Source organism: Cajanus cajan, chromosome 8 (assembly GCF_000230855.2).
Source record: "Cajanus cajan strain Asha chromosome 8, NIPB_CcT2T_4, whole genome shotgun sequence".
NCBI lineage: Eukaryota > Viridiplantae > Streptophyta > Magnoliopsida > Fabales > Fabaceae > Cajanus > Cajanus cajan.
The window spans coordinates 3,271,765-3,293,540 of NC_138524.1; the positions used below are offsets into that span (position 1 = coordinate 3,271,765).

Sequence of the window (21,776 nt, forward strand, 5' to 3'; positions counted from 1 at the left end):
CTAATACCATGTGTCTAATTATATTGGTCTGATTCATTAGTTTCTTAACATTCTCTCGCAATCACAGATAAATCTGTCTGTCAAGGAGAAAAATTAATGTCTCATCAAGAATTAAAATTGGTCATACTTTTTCTTTTCAACACGTGACCATATTCTCTCGATTAAAATTGTCTTAATAAGTGCATAAACAAAATCAAATACCAAGTCAGAGACGCCACAACAACCATACAAGTGGACTAAACAATAATACATTCTCGATGATATCTCCTTGCCAATAATTTGAGCGAAGTTTCCCACGACGTTAAAGACAACAGAATGTTAAGAGAGGAGGCCTTCTTCGAGATAACCAAAAAGTAAAAACAAATGAGTGAAGAAAGCACAAGAATCATTTCATATTTCCCAATCTTTGTCCAATTCAACAAAGTCCATTCCCATTGATTAAAAAAAAAATCCTTTCTCACGATACCATGCCTTATTATATTGAATCCCACCACAACCAGCAACAGCTAACTACTCCAACAAGAACAACAAAAGAAGAGGAAAAACAAGGAATTCCTGTTCTTCTTGTTGTCCATCTCCTCATCCTTGATGGGTTCTCAGGTCTCGAAGCAGGTTGAGAGACGAAAGGCAATCCACACAGAGAAAAAAATTCTGTCTGATCTGAGAAACTCCGGCGAAGACTACCCTGGCTCAGATTACCATCCCTCGGACAGAAAAAACTGGATGTCAGAACTGACCCCAGAGAAAGTTGAGATAAGAAAGATTGTTTGGCCTGGAACACATGATTCTGCGACCAACAAGATTGGCATCCCATGCATCACTCGCCCTTTTGCTCAATGTCAATCCTTGTCCATCTACCAACAACTCGTGATGGGGACAAGACTGGTTGACATTCGGGTGCAGGAGGATCGCAGAGTCTGCCACGGTGTCCTCCTCACTTACAGCATCGACGTTGTCATCAAAGATGTCAAGAAGTTCTTATCAGAAACTCAGTCCGAGATCATCATCCTTGAGGTTACAGCTTACAACCTATGAATCTCTCTTATTTTATTTTCCTTCACCTATCTATGTATCCAATGCTGAATTTACAAAAATCCAATACTACATGAAACATACAAGCATGAGTGTTCCAGTCGACAGATAGTTCTATCGCCGGAACATTTAAGAATGAAAGTAAAACTTGTTTATGTCTGCCTAGCATGCCTGTAATATATTTGTTTTGTCTGGTTTAACTTCCTATCTCTTATATCTAATAATTTCGATCGACCATTATCTATTGAAGTATCGTGTCTTATATAACCAACTTATCAGGTGATATATTCGCTTCAACGTGAGAAATAACTATTATCGTCGTAACTAATCTTTCATAATTTATCTTTAGATATGCTATTCAAATAATTATTGTGTGGACGTGATGTGTAGGTTAGTCCGTTGAAAATCCAATGTGATACATAGTTCGGCCAGTTCTCAACCTAGGAGAATACATACCATAAGATTATAGGAACATTCTCTCTTGGTGAAGCAAAATAAAAATTGTACTCTCAAAGGAATAAAATCGATAGTACTACTCCAATTTGTAAAGAGTAAGAAGTAATTTATTATGATAATGATACTGATTTATAACCTTTTATTTTCAGTTATGTCTGAGAAATATGTTCTTAATTTTGATCAACAAAATTGTAATCATGTATATCACACATTCACACTTGCTGTATCTTTGATATATTTTTAGAATGTATGTGATATATATACATGACATATCTTTCTTTGACAGGTTAGAACCGAGTTTGGGCACGAGGACCCTCCTGAATTCGACAACTACCTGGAGGAACAACTAGGAGATTACCTAATTCCCCAGGATGATAAAGTTTTTGAAAAGACCATAGCAGAGGTGCTACCAAAGAGAGTTATATGCGTTTGGAAGCCAAGTAAAACGCCACAGCCTAAGGCAGGGAGTCCTTTGTGGAGTGCAGGGCAGTTGAGGGATAACTGGATCAACACTGATTTGCCATCAACAAAGTTTGAGAGCAACATGAAGCATCTGAGCGAACAGCAACCTGTTACGTCCCGAAAATACTTCTACAGAGTGGAGAACACCGTTACACCGGTGGCGGATAACCCCGTCCTGTGTGTGAAGCCTGTCACTAGACGCATTCATGGCTATGCCAGGCTCTTCATCAGTCAGTGCTTCGCCAAAGGGTGTGCAGATAGACTTCAGGTTTTTTCCACGGATTTCATTGACAAGGATTTCGTTGATGCATGCGTTGGACTCACACGTGCCAGGGTTGAGGCTAGAGCTTGAAACCTCCATTTGCTACTTTCTTTTTCTTCTTCTTGCTTTTGTCTGCTTTCTGTATCTGGATCATGGTTGATAGGGCTACCACCTATTAGAATTTTTTTTTTAATTTTTTTTTAGAAGGCATTGCATATTTGGTGGAAACTTCTGATATGGAAATAAACAATAGTTTGTGCTACGGTGTAGTGTGAATGCAAATACGAATGGTTTTAATTTTACATGTATTAATCATCTCATTTTCGTGGTTCAAACATCATTAGAAAACCTTAATTTTTCGATAAGAGTCATAGACTAATCATCTCATCAGCACATAGTTATCTGCCAACAAGAAAACCTTAACTAGATGACAGCAGAGGAAATTACGCTTACAAGACAGAAAGGTAGATACCGGATACAGATTTTGTTTTTAGTTAATTTTGTCCTTCTTCACAAAATTGTAGGCGTGCACTATCCTTTGGTGACTTTAATGTCTTGTTAGGTTAGTTATGGTCCACGAGTGCAATGATGGAATGCCTTGTCCCACAAGGCAAACTCAATATTTTAAAATCTTGAATAAATTTTTAAGGTCATCTTTAATGAAGGTTTTAAGCTCTTAAGAAAAATTTATACGTATCCATCACTTATATTTATTCTTCTTAATTTAACCACTTTTATAAATATCTTTTTTTTCTTTCAATTAAGCATCTTTCCTTCAATTCTTAAATGAATCTCACAAAAATATTACATTTTTACGTATCATCAATAATTTATTTATTAAGTTATAAATTAAGAGATTTTTTATTCTACTATTTTGTAAAATATTTTTTAATGATACAAATTAATATATTGAGTTATAAATTAAGTTACATTTTTACATTTCAGTTGTGATGTTCTTTATAACATTAACAAATATATTATAATTTTTTTTAATTATAAAAAATTAAAGCACATGTATTTCTGTAAGTTGTCGATGCTTAATTGAAATTAAGTACAATAAAATATCTTATTTAGTTATATCTAGGGATGACAATGGAATGGGACGGGTACGAGTTTCATGATACTCGTTCCCGTTCTCGCAAGTCAAATCCATTCCCGTCCTCGTACTCGTACTCGTCGAGTATGTGATTTTCATTCCCATTCTCGTTCCCGTTGAGTATCGGATATACTCGTGCCCTAAACCCGTCAATTTTTTATTTTTTATTTTTTATAAAAAATTTGATATTTTTAAATTATTTTTTTATTATATTATAATTATAATTAAGTTATTTTTTTATCTCATATTATTTTTTATTATCTTTGTATGTGTCAAATAAGATATGACAAGCCTACTGATTATTTTGTTTATTATATTACTGAAAAAGTCAGACCCAAGTGAACGATGATGTGATATCTGTTTTGCAAGCTAGCATACCAAAAATTACGCCCACCTTCGCAAGCTGTTAAGTGGATCAGAGGACACCATACATTTGATTTTAACTACATGGAAAAATGGTCTAAAGCAAGCATTAGTCCTAAATAAAGTATAAATTAATGGAACGGTAAAATTAATAGTAAGAACTATACATCAAAGAAGGAATATTTAATATAAGAATACTTAAATTATAAAGGAGCACGTAAAACGTTTATAAAGTGAGAATGCAAAAACTCTTCGACTAAATTTAGGAATGGTTTTCCGTAGATAGTTATTTATTCTAATTTGTAAGTGAAATTAGATATGATGTGCAATTTTTGCACTTTTACGGATAACAACATATAGTGGAAATAAAAGTAATAGATGTAATAAAGAGTAGTGGAAATGATAATAATTTTAGTTATTAAGATAATTAATAATATTGTATGTTGGATATGTTTGCCTTTATAATAATATTGTATGCGGACAAAGCAATATTTTTTTAAAAAAAAGTGTAATTCATTTTGACCTATATACTTTATTCCCTTCGTGTGTTTTTCATAACTACTTTCCAAATCAAATAAAGAACAATATTTTTTTTTATTGTTTAGTCCCTCAATTTTTATAAATTAAAATTACAATTAATTTATACATAAGTTTTTTTTTTTGAAGTTAATAGGAAAGAGTTTGTACTAACTAACTTATGTATAAATTAGTTTTAACTTATATAGAGAATGTTATTTTACTTTTTCTTCTTATTTTGTTCTCTTATAAATGCTTCTGAAAAAAAATTATCTTTTGTGTGATAAGATAAACTTAAACCAAGGTTAAATTCAATGCGACAGAATACAAGATTATTTAGTTATTATATAAATTAGAAAACAATTTATTATATAAAATAATATTGATTTTACTGCAGAAGAGTTAAACTCTCAGTATTGCCATGACATGATGCAACCAATCCCATTCCTTCCCAATCCGAGAAGGTTCCTACTTCCTAGAGACATGATTTGTCGCCACAATGCTTTAAAAACAGAAACTGTGTATTGAAAAAAAAAAGATTTGGAATTCTGAATTCAAAAACAATAAACAAAGGAATTGTGTATTGTATGCTGATGCTGATGACAAAATGCACACCACACCTATGTTTAGAACCCATGCGTTTTGTGAACTCAAATGATGATGAATCACATTCACAGCAAAACCCAACAGTTAATACCAAAAAAGCAAGTAATGGGCCGCTTATGTAATGGGCCAATTCTTACAAAAATACGTGAAAAGTGATTACTGAACCATAATTAGGGGTGGACAACGGGCGGGTTCGGTCGGGTTCGGGTGAAAAATGTTCAACTTGTTGTAAATCAACTTTGGAAAAATGTGACCCATATCTGATCGACTAAGCTTTCGGTTTGAGGCGGTTCGGGTTGCAACGAATTTGGATTTGGGCAGGTGGGTACAATCGGATTTGAGATTTTTTGTGAACCAAGTTATTTTAACGAAGGTGAAGCTTAAAATGGTAAAAAAATATTTTTAAAACAGTGTACAAAAATAGAATGAAAGTAACAATAGATGATGTAAGTAGATTCGTAAACGAAAACATTTACAAACTAAAAAAGCAAAAACAAAAGATAACAAAATTTATAGTTGTTACATGCAAAAGAAATCTAAAGTTAGATTACAAAATCTATAAGAAATCATTGTCGCACAGGTTGTACTCAAAATGGAAATAAGAAGATAGAAAAGAAAGATAAAGAAAGAAACAAAAAGAAAAATCTAAAAATAGACTAGTATGTTGAGAAATTGAATGAGGAAGAAGAAGACAAAAGAAATATCTAGGTTATGATAAAAAGAAGAAAAAAAAGTTACAAATTGATGGCTATATTATACTTGAAATAAAGACTTTTGAGTTTGGACCATTGTTGTTTAGTTATACAAAAGTAATAAAATATAAACTTATCTCATTTTCAGTTAGGTTCAGTTTTTAACGGGTTTAAAAATTTAAAATCGAACCCGTCCAATATAACCTGTATAAAATCAAAATTTTAATCCGATTTATTCATAAAACCTGCCCAAACCCACTCAAAAATAATATTTTTTATTGAGTTTTTCGAGTTCGGTTCGGGTATCGGTTCTATGCTCACCCATAACCATAATCATGTGCAGGCAGAGAGAAGAGAAATGGTGGGGACCCAAAATAAGGACTTTACTGGGCCTATTGTTGGGTCAGTCCTGTGCACGGCTAAAAACAATAAATTCTAATTAAAATGTTTAATAATTTAATAACCTTTAATTTGCGTCGGATTAATGATGAAAATGAAATTTTATCTATATACAATGCTGATCTTGTACTCAATAATAAAAGTGAAGTTGTCACCAGAGACATCATAGGCAGAACGCAGAATAATTGCGTTTTGTTTGGCATTGATCACTGAAGATTGCGTGCATTCTTCTTTTTATTCTCTTTTTTGGTCTAGATTCCCAACATTCAAGAACAGCGTAAATGCGTAGAGGACCGCATCAGACTAAAAAGCGCTAGATCTTCCTTTTTCGTTTCTGTTGAGTCCCTTTATGTCATTTCATTGTGTTGATGAAAACGTGTGTTGTAATTGTCTAATTGCAGAAAAATGATTGACCCTCCGAATCGAGACTCCGAAAATCATTCCAAAGATTAAAATATTAATTTAAATTAAATAATTATTTTACAATAAATTTATTAAAAAATATTAATAATATAATGTTTAGAGGATGATTCGTATTCCGTTTTTCGGAGGATGTAGCATTGTTCCTAATTGCATGTGCTGGCACTATTATCTTCTACTTTAATCAGATTTACCACTACTTTTTCTAATTCCATGTGTCTTGTTTAAAGATGATGTCAAGGGGATTGTCAGAGCCTCATCATAATATATAAATAAGTTATAAACTAAAATAATATTAAATTTGCTAAGTAAGATGAGAGAATTTAATTAACTCAAATTTGATTGGTATTTGAAGTTCAAAAGAATCTTGTTATGACGATCCAGATCCTCAACACTCAACAGTTCGAAAAGAAATTGCTTTGTGAATCTCAGAATTAAATATAATTATTTTATTTTATGATGTAATAAAAAAAAATTAACAGATGAGATTCATACAATTTAAGTTATAACTGCATAATCATATGATCAAAATCCTCTTATCTCCATTATTCACTTAAATATCGAAGAAAAATCCATGATACCAATGATCTGTTATCTGAATGTGTCGCCTCATTGTGGTACCAAGACTTGTAGGTTTGAAACTGAGTGTGGCACCGTGACCCCATAAATTGCAGCTTCCATAGGAAGCGAAAAATTGGTAAACCATAAATGCATTTTGTCAGAAAGTGGGAGTAAAGAGAGGACCGCATAATGAAAATGGTAAGTCTATCCATTTGAATAGTGTGATGACTCAGCATAGAACATCATCCTATGGATAAACACCTTTTTATTCACAACATTGACTTGTACAACCTCATCCACTTTTCGCCATTCACAACAATTCTTATATGATTACATTCACATTTTCTTCTCTATCAAAAATATATTCCTATCCATATGATCTTAAAGATTATTCAAGTAAATTTGGTCATTCTCATCAGTTTTTTTTTTTTATACATAGGATTAGAGAATTAAACATCTATCGATATGATTAAGAAATACAACTAACTATCAATTACTATGTTGGAGCAAGTTGGTTTATTATATTTACATTTTCTTTTAAGTTAAATATTTATTAATTTTATTAGTCCAAAAATATGATACATTACTTTTAATAAAATTTCTTCTTCTAATAACAATTTTTTATATATAAAAAAACTCAAATTTATTCAGCGTAAAAAACTTTGAAATTTACTTTTAAGCATGTATGAAGATGACTCTTAAATTTGGTATTGAAAAGTTCTAGTACCCTTGATGAGCTCTATATAAAGAGCCTGACCCTATGAGTCTCCTCAAGCCTTATCCATCTTGAATCCCCCTCGTACCCAACAGTTGTTCCACACGTTTTGTGTTGTATCCTTAATCCAACCATAGTTCTTATCCACTGATATCTAACCCTCCAAAAGTACAAGTGTGAAGTTTCCAGTACCAAAAACAGAGGAGTCTGTTAGAAAAATGGCATCCCTATATGAAGTGCTGGGAATTTCAGTGGGTGCAAGCTGCGTGGAAATAAAGGCTGCATACAGAAAGCTAGCAAGAACGTACCATCCGGATGTTGTTGGCATGAATCAGAAGGAAAAGTCAGCAAACCAGTTCATGATGATCCATTCAGCTTACTCAACGTTGTCTGACCCAGAGAAGCGTGCTCAGTATGATAGGGAAATTTACAGACACAGAAGATCAGGAAATATGGTTTCCATGTCAGCAAGAAACCAGACATTTTCCTATGCTGCAAGTGGGAGGAAATGGGAAACGGATCAATGCTGGTAGTAGCATCAGCATACCATGTATTATTATTTATTAACCATTTTGGTCTAGGTATTACTTTCTTTTTACAGAGTTCATCCATCACCCTGGATATGGAAGTTGATCCATTCGTTAATGTTAACCGTTTCTCTTCCCTTTTCATATCTTTTCTCTAAATCTGTCGCCTCACACTCCCTAACAAAGTATCTACACCCAGATCTCTCTCTATTCACTTGCTTAAATATTTAGTCTTTTCAGGTTTAAAATAAAAAAAAAAGGAAGGAAAAAATAAAATAAAATAACTGTGATTTTCTTAAGTTTTTATTATTATTAACTTAAGAAAAAGTGATGTCAATATATCAACACTGGGTGGTAGAAAAAGTGTATAGTTTCAATTTTATAACTTAGTTAACATAATGTGTAAGTACATGTAATTCCCTTTAATATTTTGTTAGGTTTTCATAAATAAAAAATATATTTTTATCAAGAATTTAAATTTAGAGTTTAATTCCCACGTCACGTGAGTGTAATTCCCAAGGTTAAACTTTAAAACTTTAAAACTATATTCGATGTATTTTTAAGATAGACTTGGGGTACATTTTAAACTGTTTAATTTGATTTATTATATAATATTTTCTTATAAAATATAAGTTCTTTTGAATTATTATACATTGATATCAAAAAATTAATAATATTTTTATAATAAATTATTTATTTTAAATATATTATAAATTATACCTTAATTTAAATCTTAATTAAGTGACGTTTAGTTTTTAAAAAATAACCTGAAAAAAAAATGGAATGGAACTGGAGAGATGGTTGTCTAAAACAGGAAGACGTTAGTATTAAAATAGCGATGGTTTGGTTTGGCCCAACATCCATTCTCTCACACATCTTTTTCAGATATCAGAAAGTGATTCTTTTTTATTACAAAAGATATGCCCAAAGCCGAAAGCTAGCAAAAGATATGCAATTTTCTAGTAAATGACCCACTATCCTACGCCACACAACCCTCATCTCAAACAAACTAACAATAAAATTGGTACTACAACATTAAATATTTTTTTTGTTTTTTCCAAATATTTTACAATATTAATTTTATTCTTTATAAAAATTTAATATATCTTTAATCTCTACATTTATCAAAAGTCACATGCTTTTTATCAAAAACTATAAATATGTGCTTTTTTTAATAAATATAAAGACTAAAAAGTATCAATTTTTTTTATAGAAATTAAAATTGACATTTCAAAATATTTTACTCCGCTACTATTTTTTTTTTCAATTCATCTTGTTTTACAACTTACTAGATATAGTTTATTTCGTGTATTAATATCTATACATGTTTATTTTTTATTTTTTCATTTTAATTCAGATATAAGTTATATTTTTTATTTATTAAGGTTTTAGCCTTTTATATTCTTGTTAAGATATTAATTTCGTAGAAGATAGTCTACGCACAGGAAGCGTAAAGGATTTTACAAGGACATCCAATATTAACTTAATTTTAAAAAAAATATCTTAACAATCATATCTACCATAATGACGTTATCAATACATAAAAATTAAACTCCTAATTTTTATTATAAAATAATGTATGCATTGACTGTAAAAGAAAATTGCACTAATTAAATATAAAAATTTGTCATGTACAAAGATTTATTGAATTTTATAAAATGACTAAAAAATCATACATGTCATAATATGTAATTGGTTAATAATCTAAACTAATTTTACATTGCACAGGCTTTAAACTATTTTATTAAGAATTAATCTCAACAATGTATTTACTATTATTTCGATTAATTAAATATAAAAAAAAATCACAAACATCATAATTTAAATAAGTAACCATTAGAAGTTGGATTTAAGTGGTGAAAGAACTTAGTCTCATAACATTATAAATTAAAGTTTAAATCTTTGTTACGAGAAGTATCATGTTTAATACTAAATAGCAACTCAAACAATATTTTCTTGATAAGATTTGAAACATAATATATGTGAGAAACAAAGAAAAAACCTAAATAGGTATAACTAAAGAATTTTGTTTTATTTGAATTACTGTAAATTTTTTTATATGACATAATGATTAATTTATAGAAACTAGACCCAGATTGTTAAATAGAATAGCATTATATATTTAGTTAGACCTAAAATAAACAACTATAAGTATATTTATGAATTAGTTAAGTTTAACTCAATTAGAATTAAAAAAAGTTACACACAAATTTTTAAATTTTTTTTTACATTAAAACGCATATTTTCTTATTAAACATGGTTTGAAACATGTATTCAAATATTTACTATAAATTTATGCCACACTATACTTTCGTTGAAATCAAAATGCTCAAGCCACTTTAGCTATATACGATCTTACTAAGAATACAGAGGAATTGGAATTTGTGAAAGGTAAGAATTGATGCAATTGAAGCAAAGTTTTAAATTATGGAGACAAAATGATAGAGGACATACACAGAACAGCAGTACGAAGGTAGGTCCATCTCCACACCATTTTCTGATAAATAAAATTAGGGTTATGATGTCGAGAACAAAAAATACGGAAATGTTAACAGAGTATTTGTTCCATTCCACGTAGGCCAAGCTAAACTATTGGGGAATATGTTACTTTATAACACTTTTCCTCACATAACTCCTACATGCCTTCTATATCATCATTATCATCTATTTTTTTATTCTCTCCTCTCTTTTTTTCTTTTTTCTTTGCTGATCGACTATAATGATTATCCTTATACATATTGCAGACAATTTTTGCTTTTGACTTGAAAATTTGTAATTAAACTTGCAAGCTTTATGATGGCTAATTGAATAAATCATGTTTGGACTGATAACATGGTATTCCTTGTCCTTTACGAAGGAAATAACAAATGCTTAATAAATTACAACTACCGACTGATAATTTCTTATTTGACGAGGATGTGACTAGGAAATTAACTTCATGTATGAGGTGGCACATGTGTCTGACAAAAACTTTAATGGTACAAACACAGGTAAACCTGAGCTGGTCCCTGGGTTTCTTATTCAACGATGATATATGGTCATTTAAGTACTATTTTTTTTTTTTATCATCATTTGTGTACTATATATACATATACATACTTCAATTATACTTTCTATCTTTCTTTATCTTTCTTTTTTCATATTTGTTATTAGTATAGATAAATATAAATAGTAACATATCCAGATAAAGAAAATGAATGAGGAGGCCTATGTACATGGATGGATATTAGAGTTTTTTTTTTTTTTGTAAATACTGGAAACAGAAAAGAAAAAAAAGAGCTTATTGATGATTAAGTGGGCTGAGGTTGAATCACCAGGTGTACCCAACCACATACCAAACAGTTACAAGAAAAGGCCCAAATATAACATACGAAGCCTTGCCAAAGCCAGAAATTTCTTTCTGCACTCGGAAGTTTGCCTTATACACCTGTTATGTTTTCAAAAAATCTAAAATATCCTTACTTCAAGGAAATTTTATGGAAGATTCAATCCGAATGTGTTTTTATTTGTTGGGAAAACACAATTCAAAACATTTAATTTTAAAAAAATCTAGAACACTCAATCTGTAATGATGTTGATATGTAATTCCATGTCTCTTTGAAAATTAATCTTTTGGATTGGGTAATTTAAAAAATATAATTTTTTTATATTAATATTTTACTAAACACTCATTCTTGAAAAACATCGTTCTGAAACGGGTGTTTTAAATAGATACTTATTTAGAATGAAATATTCTAAATGGTGTGTTCTGGAGAAATAAAAACATGTTTAGATTAAGTGTTAAGAAAGTGTCTTGAAGTAAAGGTACTTTGAAAATAATAATAATAATAATAATAATATGTGTGTGAAGCAAACAGACGAATGGAGAAAGAAAATTCCCCCAAAGTGAAGCACAAAAGCACTTCACACATTGAACAAAAAATAGCGGCTTAAGAAAAAACAAAAGGCCCATTATGCGATGTAGTCACCATTGGAAACAAAAATATAAAATTTTAAGATATTATTTATTAATTTTAAATATGTTTTTATTATATGTAAAATATTCTCTTTTTTTTTGCTTTCTGAACTTATTTTTATTTTAAAAAATTATAATTATTGTTTTTTAATAGTATTTTGCGATCTTTGTTAATTGCTTTTAAGTTTATCATATGATCATTTTTAATAAGACACGTAGTTGTATTTGATATCATAATAGTATAAGAAATTTTTAAAGAATTTTTTGTAAATCTTTAAAATAAAATATATTTACCTCAAAATGAATATTAAGAATAAAAATAGTGACTTTAAGTTTTAAAGAGATGAAAATCAAACAAAAACATTTGATTGGAACCAAAACCAAAATTTGTTGATGTTTAGAAACCAAAAACACCAATTCCAAATTTTAGAAGATGAAAAAAAAATGGGACTAAATAAAACATAAATAACATATGGTAAATTAAAATAACATGAGGAGTATAGAATTTTTTGGCCCAAAGCATTATTTTTAGAGATAAAATGTTCCTATGACCCACTCGAAGAAATTTCTTGATATTATAAGTGAAATTATTTAAATAAAACTCTACTAATTTTTAGTTCGATAAATAAAATTTTGAATTAAATTAAACATTAATGAATTTTGATTAAATTTTATTTAATTATTGAGTGAATAATAATATTTAATCTGAAAATTTTTAATATATCATTAATTCCTTATCTAATAATTTTAAAAATATTATTTTTTACCTCCCATTTTTATTAGGAAAAAAAATAATGCCTCGCACTTAATAATTTAAATATGAACATCTCCTGATATACGTAAACTCTTTAAATCAATTGTGTACAGCAAATTCTGAACCCAATAACACCATTATCCAAAATAATATTAGTTTGATTATTGTGAATATACATTATTAAAAAATTAAAATATGTAACTAACAGTGTGATATAGTGATGGTATATCAATAGTGAAAAAATAAGATAGGAAATTGATGGAGCCCTGATGTGAAAATTTTACATAAATAATATTTTTTAAAAGAAAAAATACAAAAATGTCACCTATGCAAGTTTATTTACCAGAGTAGAACGGTTTACTGTTCATGGTCAGAATTCGGTTCTTCGGGAACCGAATTCTGACCTTCAATATTTTTTTTTTCTTTTTTTTCTTCTCAGAATTCGGTTCCCCGGAAATCGAATTCTGAATTGTTTTTTTTTTTTTTTTACGCGTTTGGGACAAGACTGGGCAAATTTTGTAAGTGGAACGGCCCGTTCCGAAAGCAGAACGGACCGTTCTGCATAAAGACATAGAGTTACTTTTTTGAAATGAAAACGGGGTAAGAACGGACCGTTCCCGAATAAAACTTTTAACGTTTTTTTGAATCTGGAACGGCCTTGGAACGGCCCGTTCCAGAACATGTCTTTAGGAATTAAAAATTGGTTTGGAACGGGCCGTTCTGGTTTTGGAACGGCTCGTTCTGGGTAAACAGTAAAAAATGGCGCCACCAATTAAAAAAATAAAATACATAGGGAAAAAAAATAAACAAAATATAAAGAAAATACAGAAAAGATAAATATTATATATACATTTATATAAAATTCATAAAAATAATTAAAAAATGGAAAAAATAAATTAAGTTAATAATTAAAAGTGACGTTATAGATCATAGTACCACTTATTTAAAAATTAAAATACAAATAAAGAAAAAAATATATATATAACATAAAGAAAATATAGAAAAGATAAATAAATAAATATAAATTATAAGAACTTAATAAAATAAATTAAAATATGGAAAAAAGAAATTAAGTAAATAATTTATAATAAAAAAAAGGTAAAAAATGGTGGCACTATGGCCTATAGCGATACTGTGTTGTTATAGGCTATAGCGCCACTAGGGATGGCAAATATACCCGTACCCGTGAGTAATACCCGTACCCGTGAGTAATACCCGAACCCGTCCCGACTTTGACGGGGAATACCCGGTTTGACCGGGTACGGGTACGGGTAAAACCCGATATATTAAATCGAGTACGAATATGGGTACAGGTATGTACTTACCCGTCCCGTACCCGTACCCATACCCGTCCTCGTTCTTATTTTTAATTTAATATTCACTTTCAATTTAATTATATTAAAAAAATTTAATATTTTTTATGTGTAATTATTTATTATAATATGAGATAAAGAAATAATTTAATTATAATTATAATATAATAAAAATATAATTTAAAAATATAATTTTTTTACAAAAAATAAAAAATAAAAAAAATTGACGGTACGGGTATGGGTACGGGTATACCCGATACCCGACAGGGACAGGGATGAGGATGAAAATCTATACCCGACGGGCATGAGGACGGGGATGGGGATGAGTTTAACTTGCGGGGACGGGGACGGGTATCATGAAACCCGTACCCGCCCCGCCCCGTTGCCATCCCTAAGCGCCACTGTTATAAATATTTAAATACATATTTAATTCATAATATAAATATTTAAAGGAAAAAATATATATAAAGTAAACAAATTACAGAAAAATAAGTTTATAAATAGAAATTAATATTTAATTTATAATATAAAAAAATATTTTTAAAATTAATTCAATTTATTATTTTTATTTTACATTTCTATTATTTTTCGTTTATTTTTATTTTTTTCTTACACAGTGTCGCTATGGACTACATTATTTTTGTTAGTCCATCAAGTGTGCTGATCTATCTTATAGCTACATTTTCTTTGTTATATATATATATTTTTTTTTTCTTTATTTGTATTTTAATTTTTAAATAAGTGGCGCTATGGTCTATAACGTCACTTTTAATTATTAACTTAATTTATTTTTTCCATTTTTTAATTAATTTTCTGAATTTTATATAAATGTATATATAATATTTATCTTTTCTGTATTTTCTTTTTATTTTTTTATTTTTTTTTTCCTATGTATTTTATTCTTTTAATTGGTGGCGCCACTTTTTACTGTTTACCCAGAACGGGCCGTTCCAAAACCAGAACGGCCCGTTCCAAACCAATTTTTAATTCCTAAAGACGTGTTCTGGAACGGGCCGTTTCAGGGCCGTTTCAGTCTCAAAAAAACGTTTAAAGTTCTATTCGGGAACGACCCGTTCTTAGCCCGTTTTCATTTCAAAAAAACAACTCTATGTCTTTACGCAGAACGACCCGTTCTGCTTTCGGAACGGGCCGTTCCACTTACAAAATTTGTCCAGTCTGGACCCCAAGCGCGCAAAAAAAAAATGTATAAAAACAACTCAGAATTCGGTTCCTCGGGAACCGAATTCTGAGAAGAAAAAAAAGAAAAAAAAAATATTGAAGGTCAGAATTCGGTTCCCGAGGAACTGAATTCTGACCATGAACAGTAAATCGTTCTACTCTGGTAAATAAACTTGCACAGGTGTCATTTTTGTATTTTTTCTTTTAAAAAATATTATTTATGTAAAATTTTCCGCTGATGTCAAGTGAATCTTTATTTCACGTTTTTTTTAATGTCTCACAATTTTTTGTTTTTTATTTTTTTTTTCATCCTTTACTCAAAATTTTGTTTCTCGTAAAAGTATTTTAATTAACATAGATCTCACATTTTTTTTCTCTTTAATCCTTTTGAAAACAACTAAAATATTGATTAACTTTCATATTTTTCATATTTTTCATATTTTTATTGCAAGATATCAATACAACGTAGATTGAGTTGTTATTAGTGGCAAGGCATGCACAGGGTGTGAAATTTTATTGGTAGACATTTTAATTGAAAATTGCAGTGAGGAGGTAGTGAAGTGAGGTAAAGAAGTGGGAAAGTGATGATAGGAGAGAGTGACGTGACTTGTGCCATTCCACTGCCCGATGTCTGAAATCTTTAATTGTTCGAGACTCACCATAAGCACTTCCAACCTAAAATTCAATTTTAATTTTCTTGTAGTATATTATTTTCAATTTTTAATCTTTTAATTTTTAATTTCATAATTTTATATAATATTTAATTTAGTTAAAATATTAGTTTAATTCCTTATAATATTAAAAAAAAATTACTTTAGTCCTACTTTAATTCTTTGTTTCAATTTATTTTAAAATATTTTAATGTGGGGCTTCCGTCCAAATTTCACAAACAATGTTAAAGATTCGTGAGAATTACGTCCGTGATTTCAAATCATGACTGTGATTTTCATGTCTGGTGTTAAATCTTGGTGGGATGGGGCTTTCTTCGTTCTTGTTCTCGTTATTCGTTCTCCGGTCACCATTGATGTTAGAAATCGTCGCACGTTCACCTCCACTTTGTCGTACACCGTTCCCTCTACCCAGTTATCACCGCTCTTCATCAACCACAATACCTTCATTTGTGAAACCGCCGCCGCCATGTCGTCCTTCCTCATCACGATGTCGTCTGCACCTAACAGATCCTCGTTTAGCAACACCTTTCTTGTCGTGTCATCCACCACGTCCTCAACTGCACCACCAGGAGGTATCCCTTACTCACGTAAGCGATTTCGTTCAACCTACGGAACCGTAAGGTGCATCGTTGTTGAAAGGATTCTTCGTCACCTTTGTGTACATGAGAGATCAGGAGAAGATTGATGTGGATACGTTGGCGGATACCTTCCAAATGAAGTTTCCATCGGAGTTTGTCACGAAAGCGTTGCTGCGGTGGTCCACAACGACATTGTTTGCCGCATCGACGTCTTCGGAGGGGAGCGAGGAGAGGAAGAGGCGGCAACAATGATCGGAGAACGAAGAACGAGAAAAGAAAAACGAAGAAAACTCTCTCCCACCAAGATTTAACATCAGACATGAGAATTACAATCGTGATTTAGAATTACGGGTGTGATTCTCACGGACCTTTAACACCGTTTGAAAAATTTGGATGGATGTCTTATATTAAAGTATTTTAAAATAATTTAAGATTAAATTGAAACCAAAAACTAAAGTAGGACCAAATTAAATTTTTTTAATATTATAAGGGATTAAATTAGAATTTTACCCTATTAAATTTTTATAAAATATATAATTTTGTTTTATACTATTTTTTTTGGACGGGAATGTATACGAATGATAGAATTCTGAAATTAGTGATATCATATTTAAAAAATAACATAATAATTAATATTTATAATATTTAAATTAAATTATTATTTTTTATTTTTTTATTACTACCTTATTTGATCATTTTTATAATATTTAAGATTAAAAAAACTCATAACAGTATTTAATAATTTATAAATGAATAATATTTTTATAAATATTTACATATTTTCATAATATCATTTCATAATTTTGTTGCTTAATTTATCAGGCTCTACTAAGAGCTTTCAGAGTATGTGTATGAGACCTTGAAAGTATGTTGATCTTTGAGAGATTATTAAGGATATGTGGAGTTGACTTTGTAAAAATCATAGTTTTAAAAATCGGATCGGTCATCAAACTGAGTAAAATATTTGTAATTACATGTATTGATATTTTTAATTATATGTTAATATATTGTTAAAACGTGTGAATATAAGTTATAGTAAAATATATTGGAAAATCTCATTCAAAAAAACATTAAAATTATATATGTAGTTACATGTAAAATAAATATATACTTATATATATTATACTTATGATGACACTTTTAACATTTTTTATGTCAGTATATATAACATCTTTTGTAATATATATAATTCAAATAGCTTCACATAAATAATCAAGATAATAGAAAATCATAATTAAAAGATTGGTTAAATAAATTTTACATTTCAAGTAAAAATTTAATCAAATAATAATTAGTAATAACCACACGTTTTAATTGAAAAGTGATATAATTTTAGTTAAAATGTATTACGAAAAACAATGAATAATAGTTATATTATTGTAAATATATATAAAATATTAAGAAAAATGAATACACACTTGATTGATTTTTTTTTTTTCACGTTAGTTTAATCTTATAGTTAATTGCATAGTTTTAATAATTTAAACATATCACAATTAATTGAATAAAATAATTTGTTTACTATTTATTTCACATTGAATGTCGTAATAATAAAATCCTTTCCCAAAAAATTGATAAAATAATTATCATATGAGCACAATAGCAAACACAATAATAATATTATTAAATAGAATCAACTAAAATTAATATCATTTCATATGACCCTTTTTTCTTTGTGTATGTGTATTAATGACTCATATTTTATATTAAATTTGAATTGAAATTTTTTAATATATAAATTAAGTTTATAAATTTTTAAAATTTGAAGACCATATAAGTTTTGTCATATAGATTTAAATCAACGTATAAAATATTTTTATGACTATCCGTCATTTTAAATTAACAAAAAAGTATTAAAAAGTTTTTAATTTTTTAAAACTTTGTAGACTTGATACATACATTAACAATTTTCAATTCAATGGTCAACAATTTTCAATTCAATGGTCAAATTATTAAGATTTAACGTAAAACATTAATTATTTAATAAGATAAGTATATTAAAATTTATTGTAAAAGTAAGTGAATACCTTCTTTATAATATTTATTTAATTTACTATTTTTTATAATATAAATATGTTTTTTTTTGAAGCAATAAATATAAGTTTTTAGAGCATTGTAAATGTAACTTTTAGTAAATGAAATAATAACTTCATATTAATACTTTTAGTTTATTTTAATTTTTAAATTTAATATTATTATCTATAAAATTTTTTTTATAAATATAATAAATAAAATATAAATTAATGCACAAATTCAAACACCCCATCAATCACATCATGAAAACAATTATTTTTCTTCCAACACATAATAATTATAATTGTGCATTAATTAAATCTTACATTCTATCAAATGTCTTATTAATTAATAATTTACTTATAATTTTAATTACAAATAATCTTTTAACAATAAATAATAATTTTTAATTTTTAAAGTTATTTAAAAATATTTTTTTATATTCTTGATTAATTTTTACCTTTAGTTTTTATAAGTTTACTCATAACTAAGATTAAATATAATTATTGCTTAAAATAAAGAATATCTTTATAATAAAACATGAATATCTAGTAAAATTAATTAAAAATAATTAATTGAATCACTTTTCATATTCTTGATTATTTATCATATATTACTTATAATTAAAATAATTTAATATAAATAAAAATATATTATTATTAGTTGTTGTTGATAGCATAAGTTTTAAGATAACAATTTACTAGTGTTTATTTGTTTTCTCACTTTATATAAAGTAAAAATAAAATCCATGGTATTATTATCTATTTTCTATATTTAAAACCAATATTTTTGTATGCATAATACACGTATTAAATATTTATTATATACAATTAAGATTTACAATAAATTATATATATAATTATTATATTTGAATATATAAATTATATTTAAAAATTAAATATATAATTAAATATTATATAATATAATATGTTATTGTTTTTTATTTTTATTTGATTGTCTGTCTTATATTTAATATTTTAATAGATAAATTACTCTTAGTTTATTTTTCAGTAATATATTCATTCGATATAATAGTTATTTACAAGACATTTAGAATATTACATCCTTGAAATGATTTTAATATTTTTAATACAATATTCATTACATTTCATTAAATATATAACAAGTAATAAAATAAAATCATTATTATACATATATATGACTCATAAAAGACATAATTAAAAAAAACAATTTTCAATTTTAAAAAGATATAGAAAAAAAATAAAAAGTTGTATTTCATAAATATAATTTTTATTTTGAAAATCGTGTTTTATAATAAAATGCAACTGGCTCATTTCCGATTTTTGTTTCAAAATATATCCATTTCTAGAATTTTAGAAAAAATTGAGCATGGAAAGTATTATGAAAAAAATCATATATCTCATTTTATATTGATTTATCATAAAGATAGTGAAGATTTGAATATTTGTTAAGAGTGGAGTTAAAAAATCCGGACTCAATTTTCAATTAATAAAGGTGTGCTGGCAATCCGTAAGGAAGATATTTTGGAAAAAAGCGAAAACGAGGAGCGAATAGTTGATACGTAAATTAATAAGAAAATAAAAAATAAAAAAGGGAAAAGGTGTTGACCGGTGACCAGTTTCCCAAGAGTGAAAGCAGAAGCAGAATCGAACGGCCCAGAGGCGTCAGAGATGAATGCAGGAACCCCCAACCACAAGATGAACACCTGAATTCGAATGGTCATTTTAGGTTTGATTAGAAAAGGATGGGCCCACAGAAGAAAGCCCAATGAAAAAAAGAATTATATAAGAGGAGGGTCGGGCCCTGTACTTGAGAGGAGCAGAGTGAGGGTTTGTGAAAAAGGAAAAGAGAGAGAGAAAATGAGTGCTAGGGTTACGGGGAAGGTCAAGTGGTTCAATGATACCAAGGGATTTGGATTCATAACCCCCGATGATGGCTCCGAGGATCTCTTCGTTCACCAATCGCAGATTCGATCTGACGGATTCCGAAGCCTCGCCGAGGGGGAGTCCGTCGAGTTCGCCATTGAGTCTGACTCCGACGGCCGCGCCAAGGCGGTCGAGGTCACCGGCCCCGACGGCTCCAGCGTTCAGGGCTCCAGGCGTGGTGGTGACGGTGGCGGCCGGAGTTACGGCGGTGGAAGAGGAGGCGGAGGCGGAGGCTACGGCGGAGGTGGCTATGGTGGAAGAGGCGGTGGTGGCGGTGGAGGCTGTTACAACTGTGGTGAGTCTGGTCACATGGCTAGGGACTGCTTTCAGGGAGGCAGTGGAGGCGGCGGCGGCGGTGGAGGGAGGTATGGCGGTGGCGGTGGTGGTGGTGGAAGGTACGGTGGAGGAGGAGGCGGCGGTGGTGGTGGAAACTGCTACAGCTGTGGGGAATCTGGGCATTTTTCAAGGGATTGCCCAACAAGCGCTCGTTGAAGTTTATAATTAGTGTTGTGTTTATGTTTTGTGGGTTGTTTTAAGTGTATTTGGTTTAAATTAGTTTTTAGGGTTTCTAATGGTCTCTGTCCAGACTAAGGGTTTTTATAAGTGAAGGTTTTTGTGTTATGGTTACGATCTAAAATCAAAATCTGTCGTCTACATTTTGCTACAATGAAACTGGTGGTTTTGTTTATCTATCAGTTCATGAGATTGTGGATTAATTTGCTATGGAGATTGTGGTTAATTAGGGGATGAATTTTATTGTTTTATTTTCAAAATTAATCATTTCAAATTTTTTATTTCTAGATCTAATGCAGAAGTTTATTTCATTCTCAATTAAACATTTGATATGGACATGTTTATGTGATTTTGAACTTAGGTCTTTGCAAAGCTCGCTGGAGAATATTATTCATCATCTATTAACATTGGATAAAAAATTGAGGGACATAAAATTTATCTGTTATATTATAATAAATTTAATTTTAATTATATGCATTTGCTGAGAAGATTTTTTTATTGCAGTTAGAAATTGATATTTTTCAGACTTGATTTATTGTAAAAGTCGGAATTTTGCTTGCGTATTTTGATCATTTTTTAGATGTGTTTCAATCAAACCTGAGCTGCAAAAGAGGGTTTTTAGTTTTTGCCTCCTATTCTGTCACAAATCTGCTAGAGGAACAAGATAGCATTAAATGCAACACTTTTTTCGATGTGCCCCGTTCAATAAATGTTATTACTTTTCCCAAGTGTTGCATTAAATTTTTTAAGGTATAGCACATTAATTGTTAATGACTCTTCCTAGGG

At 29.3% G+C, this 21,776-nt stretch overlaps 3 protein-coding genes across 3 annotated transcripts; all 3 read left to right on the forward strand.

The window, feature by feature from the left end:
* The first annotated feature begins 224 nt into the window (after positions 1-224).
* LOC109798955 (PLC-like phosphodiesterases superfamily protein) lies at positions 225-2,474 on the forward strand. The gene is made up of 2 exons (XM_020359406.3): positions 225-1,014; positions 1,775-2,474. Exons 1-2 carry the CDS (start codon positions 589-591, stop codon positions 2,300-2,302), a joined length of 954 nt encoding a protein of 317 aa, XP_020214995.1. The 5' UTR covers positions 225-588; the 3' UTR covers positions 2,303-2,474.
* Positions 2,475-7,622: 5,148 nt separating this feature from the next.
* Positions 7,623-8,251, forward strand: LOC109799020 (chaperone protein dnaJ 11, chloroplastic). The gene has a single exon (XM_020359493.3). The coding sequence runs from the start codon at positions 7,799-7,801 to the stop codon at positions 8,111-8,113; it is 315 nt and encodes a 104-aa protein (XP_020215082.1). The 5' UTR covers positions 7,623-7,798; the 3' UTR covers positions 8,114-8,251.
* Positions 8,252-20,252: 12,001 nt separating this feature from the next.
* Positions 20,253-21,165, forward strand: GRP2 (glycine rich protein 2). The gene has a single exon (XM_020359448.3). It carries the CDS (start codon positions 20,268-20,270, stop codon positions 20,967-20,969), a length of 702 nt encoding a protein of 233 aa, XP_020215037.2. The 5' UTR covers positions 20,253-20,267; the 3' UTR covers positions 20,970-21,165.
* Positions 21,166-21,776: the final 611 nt, after the last annotated feature.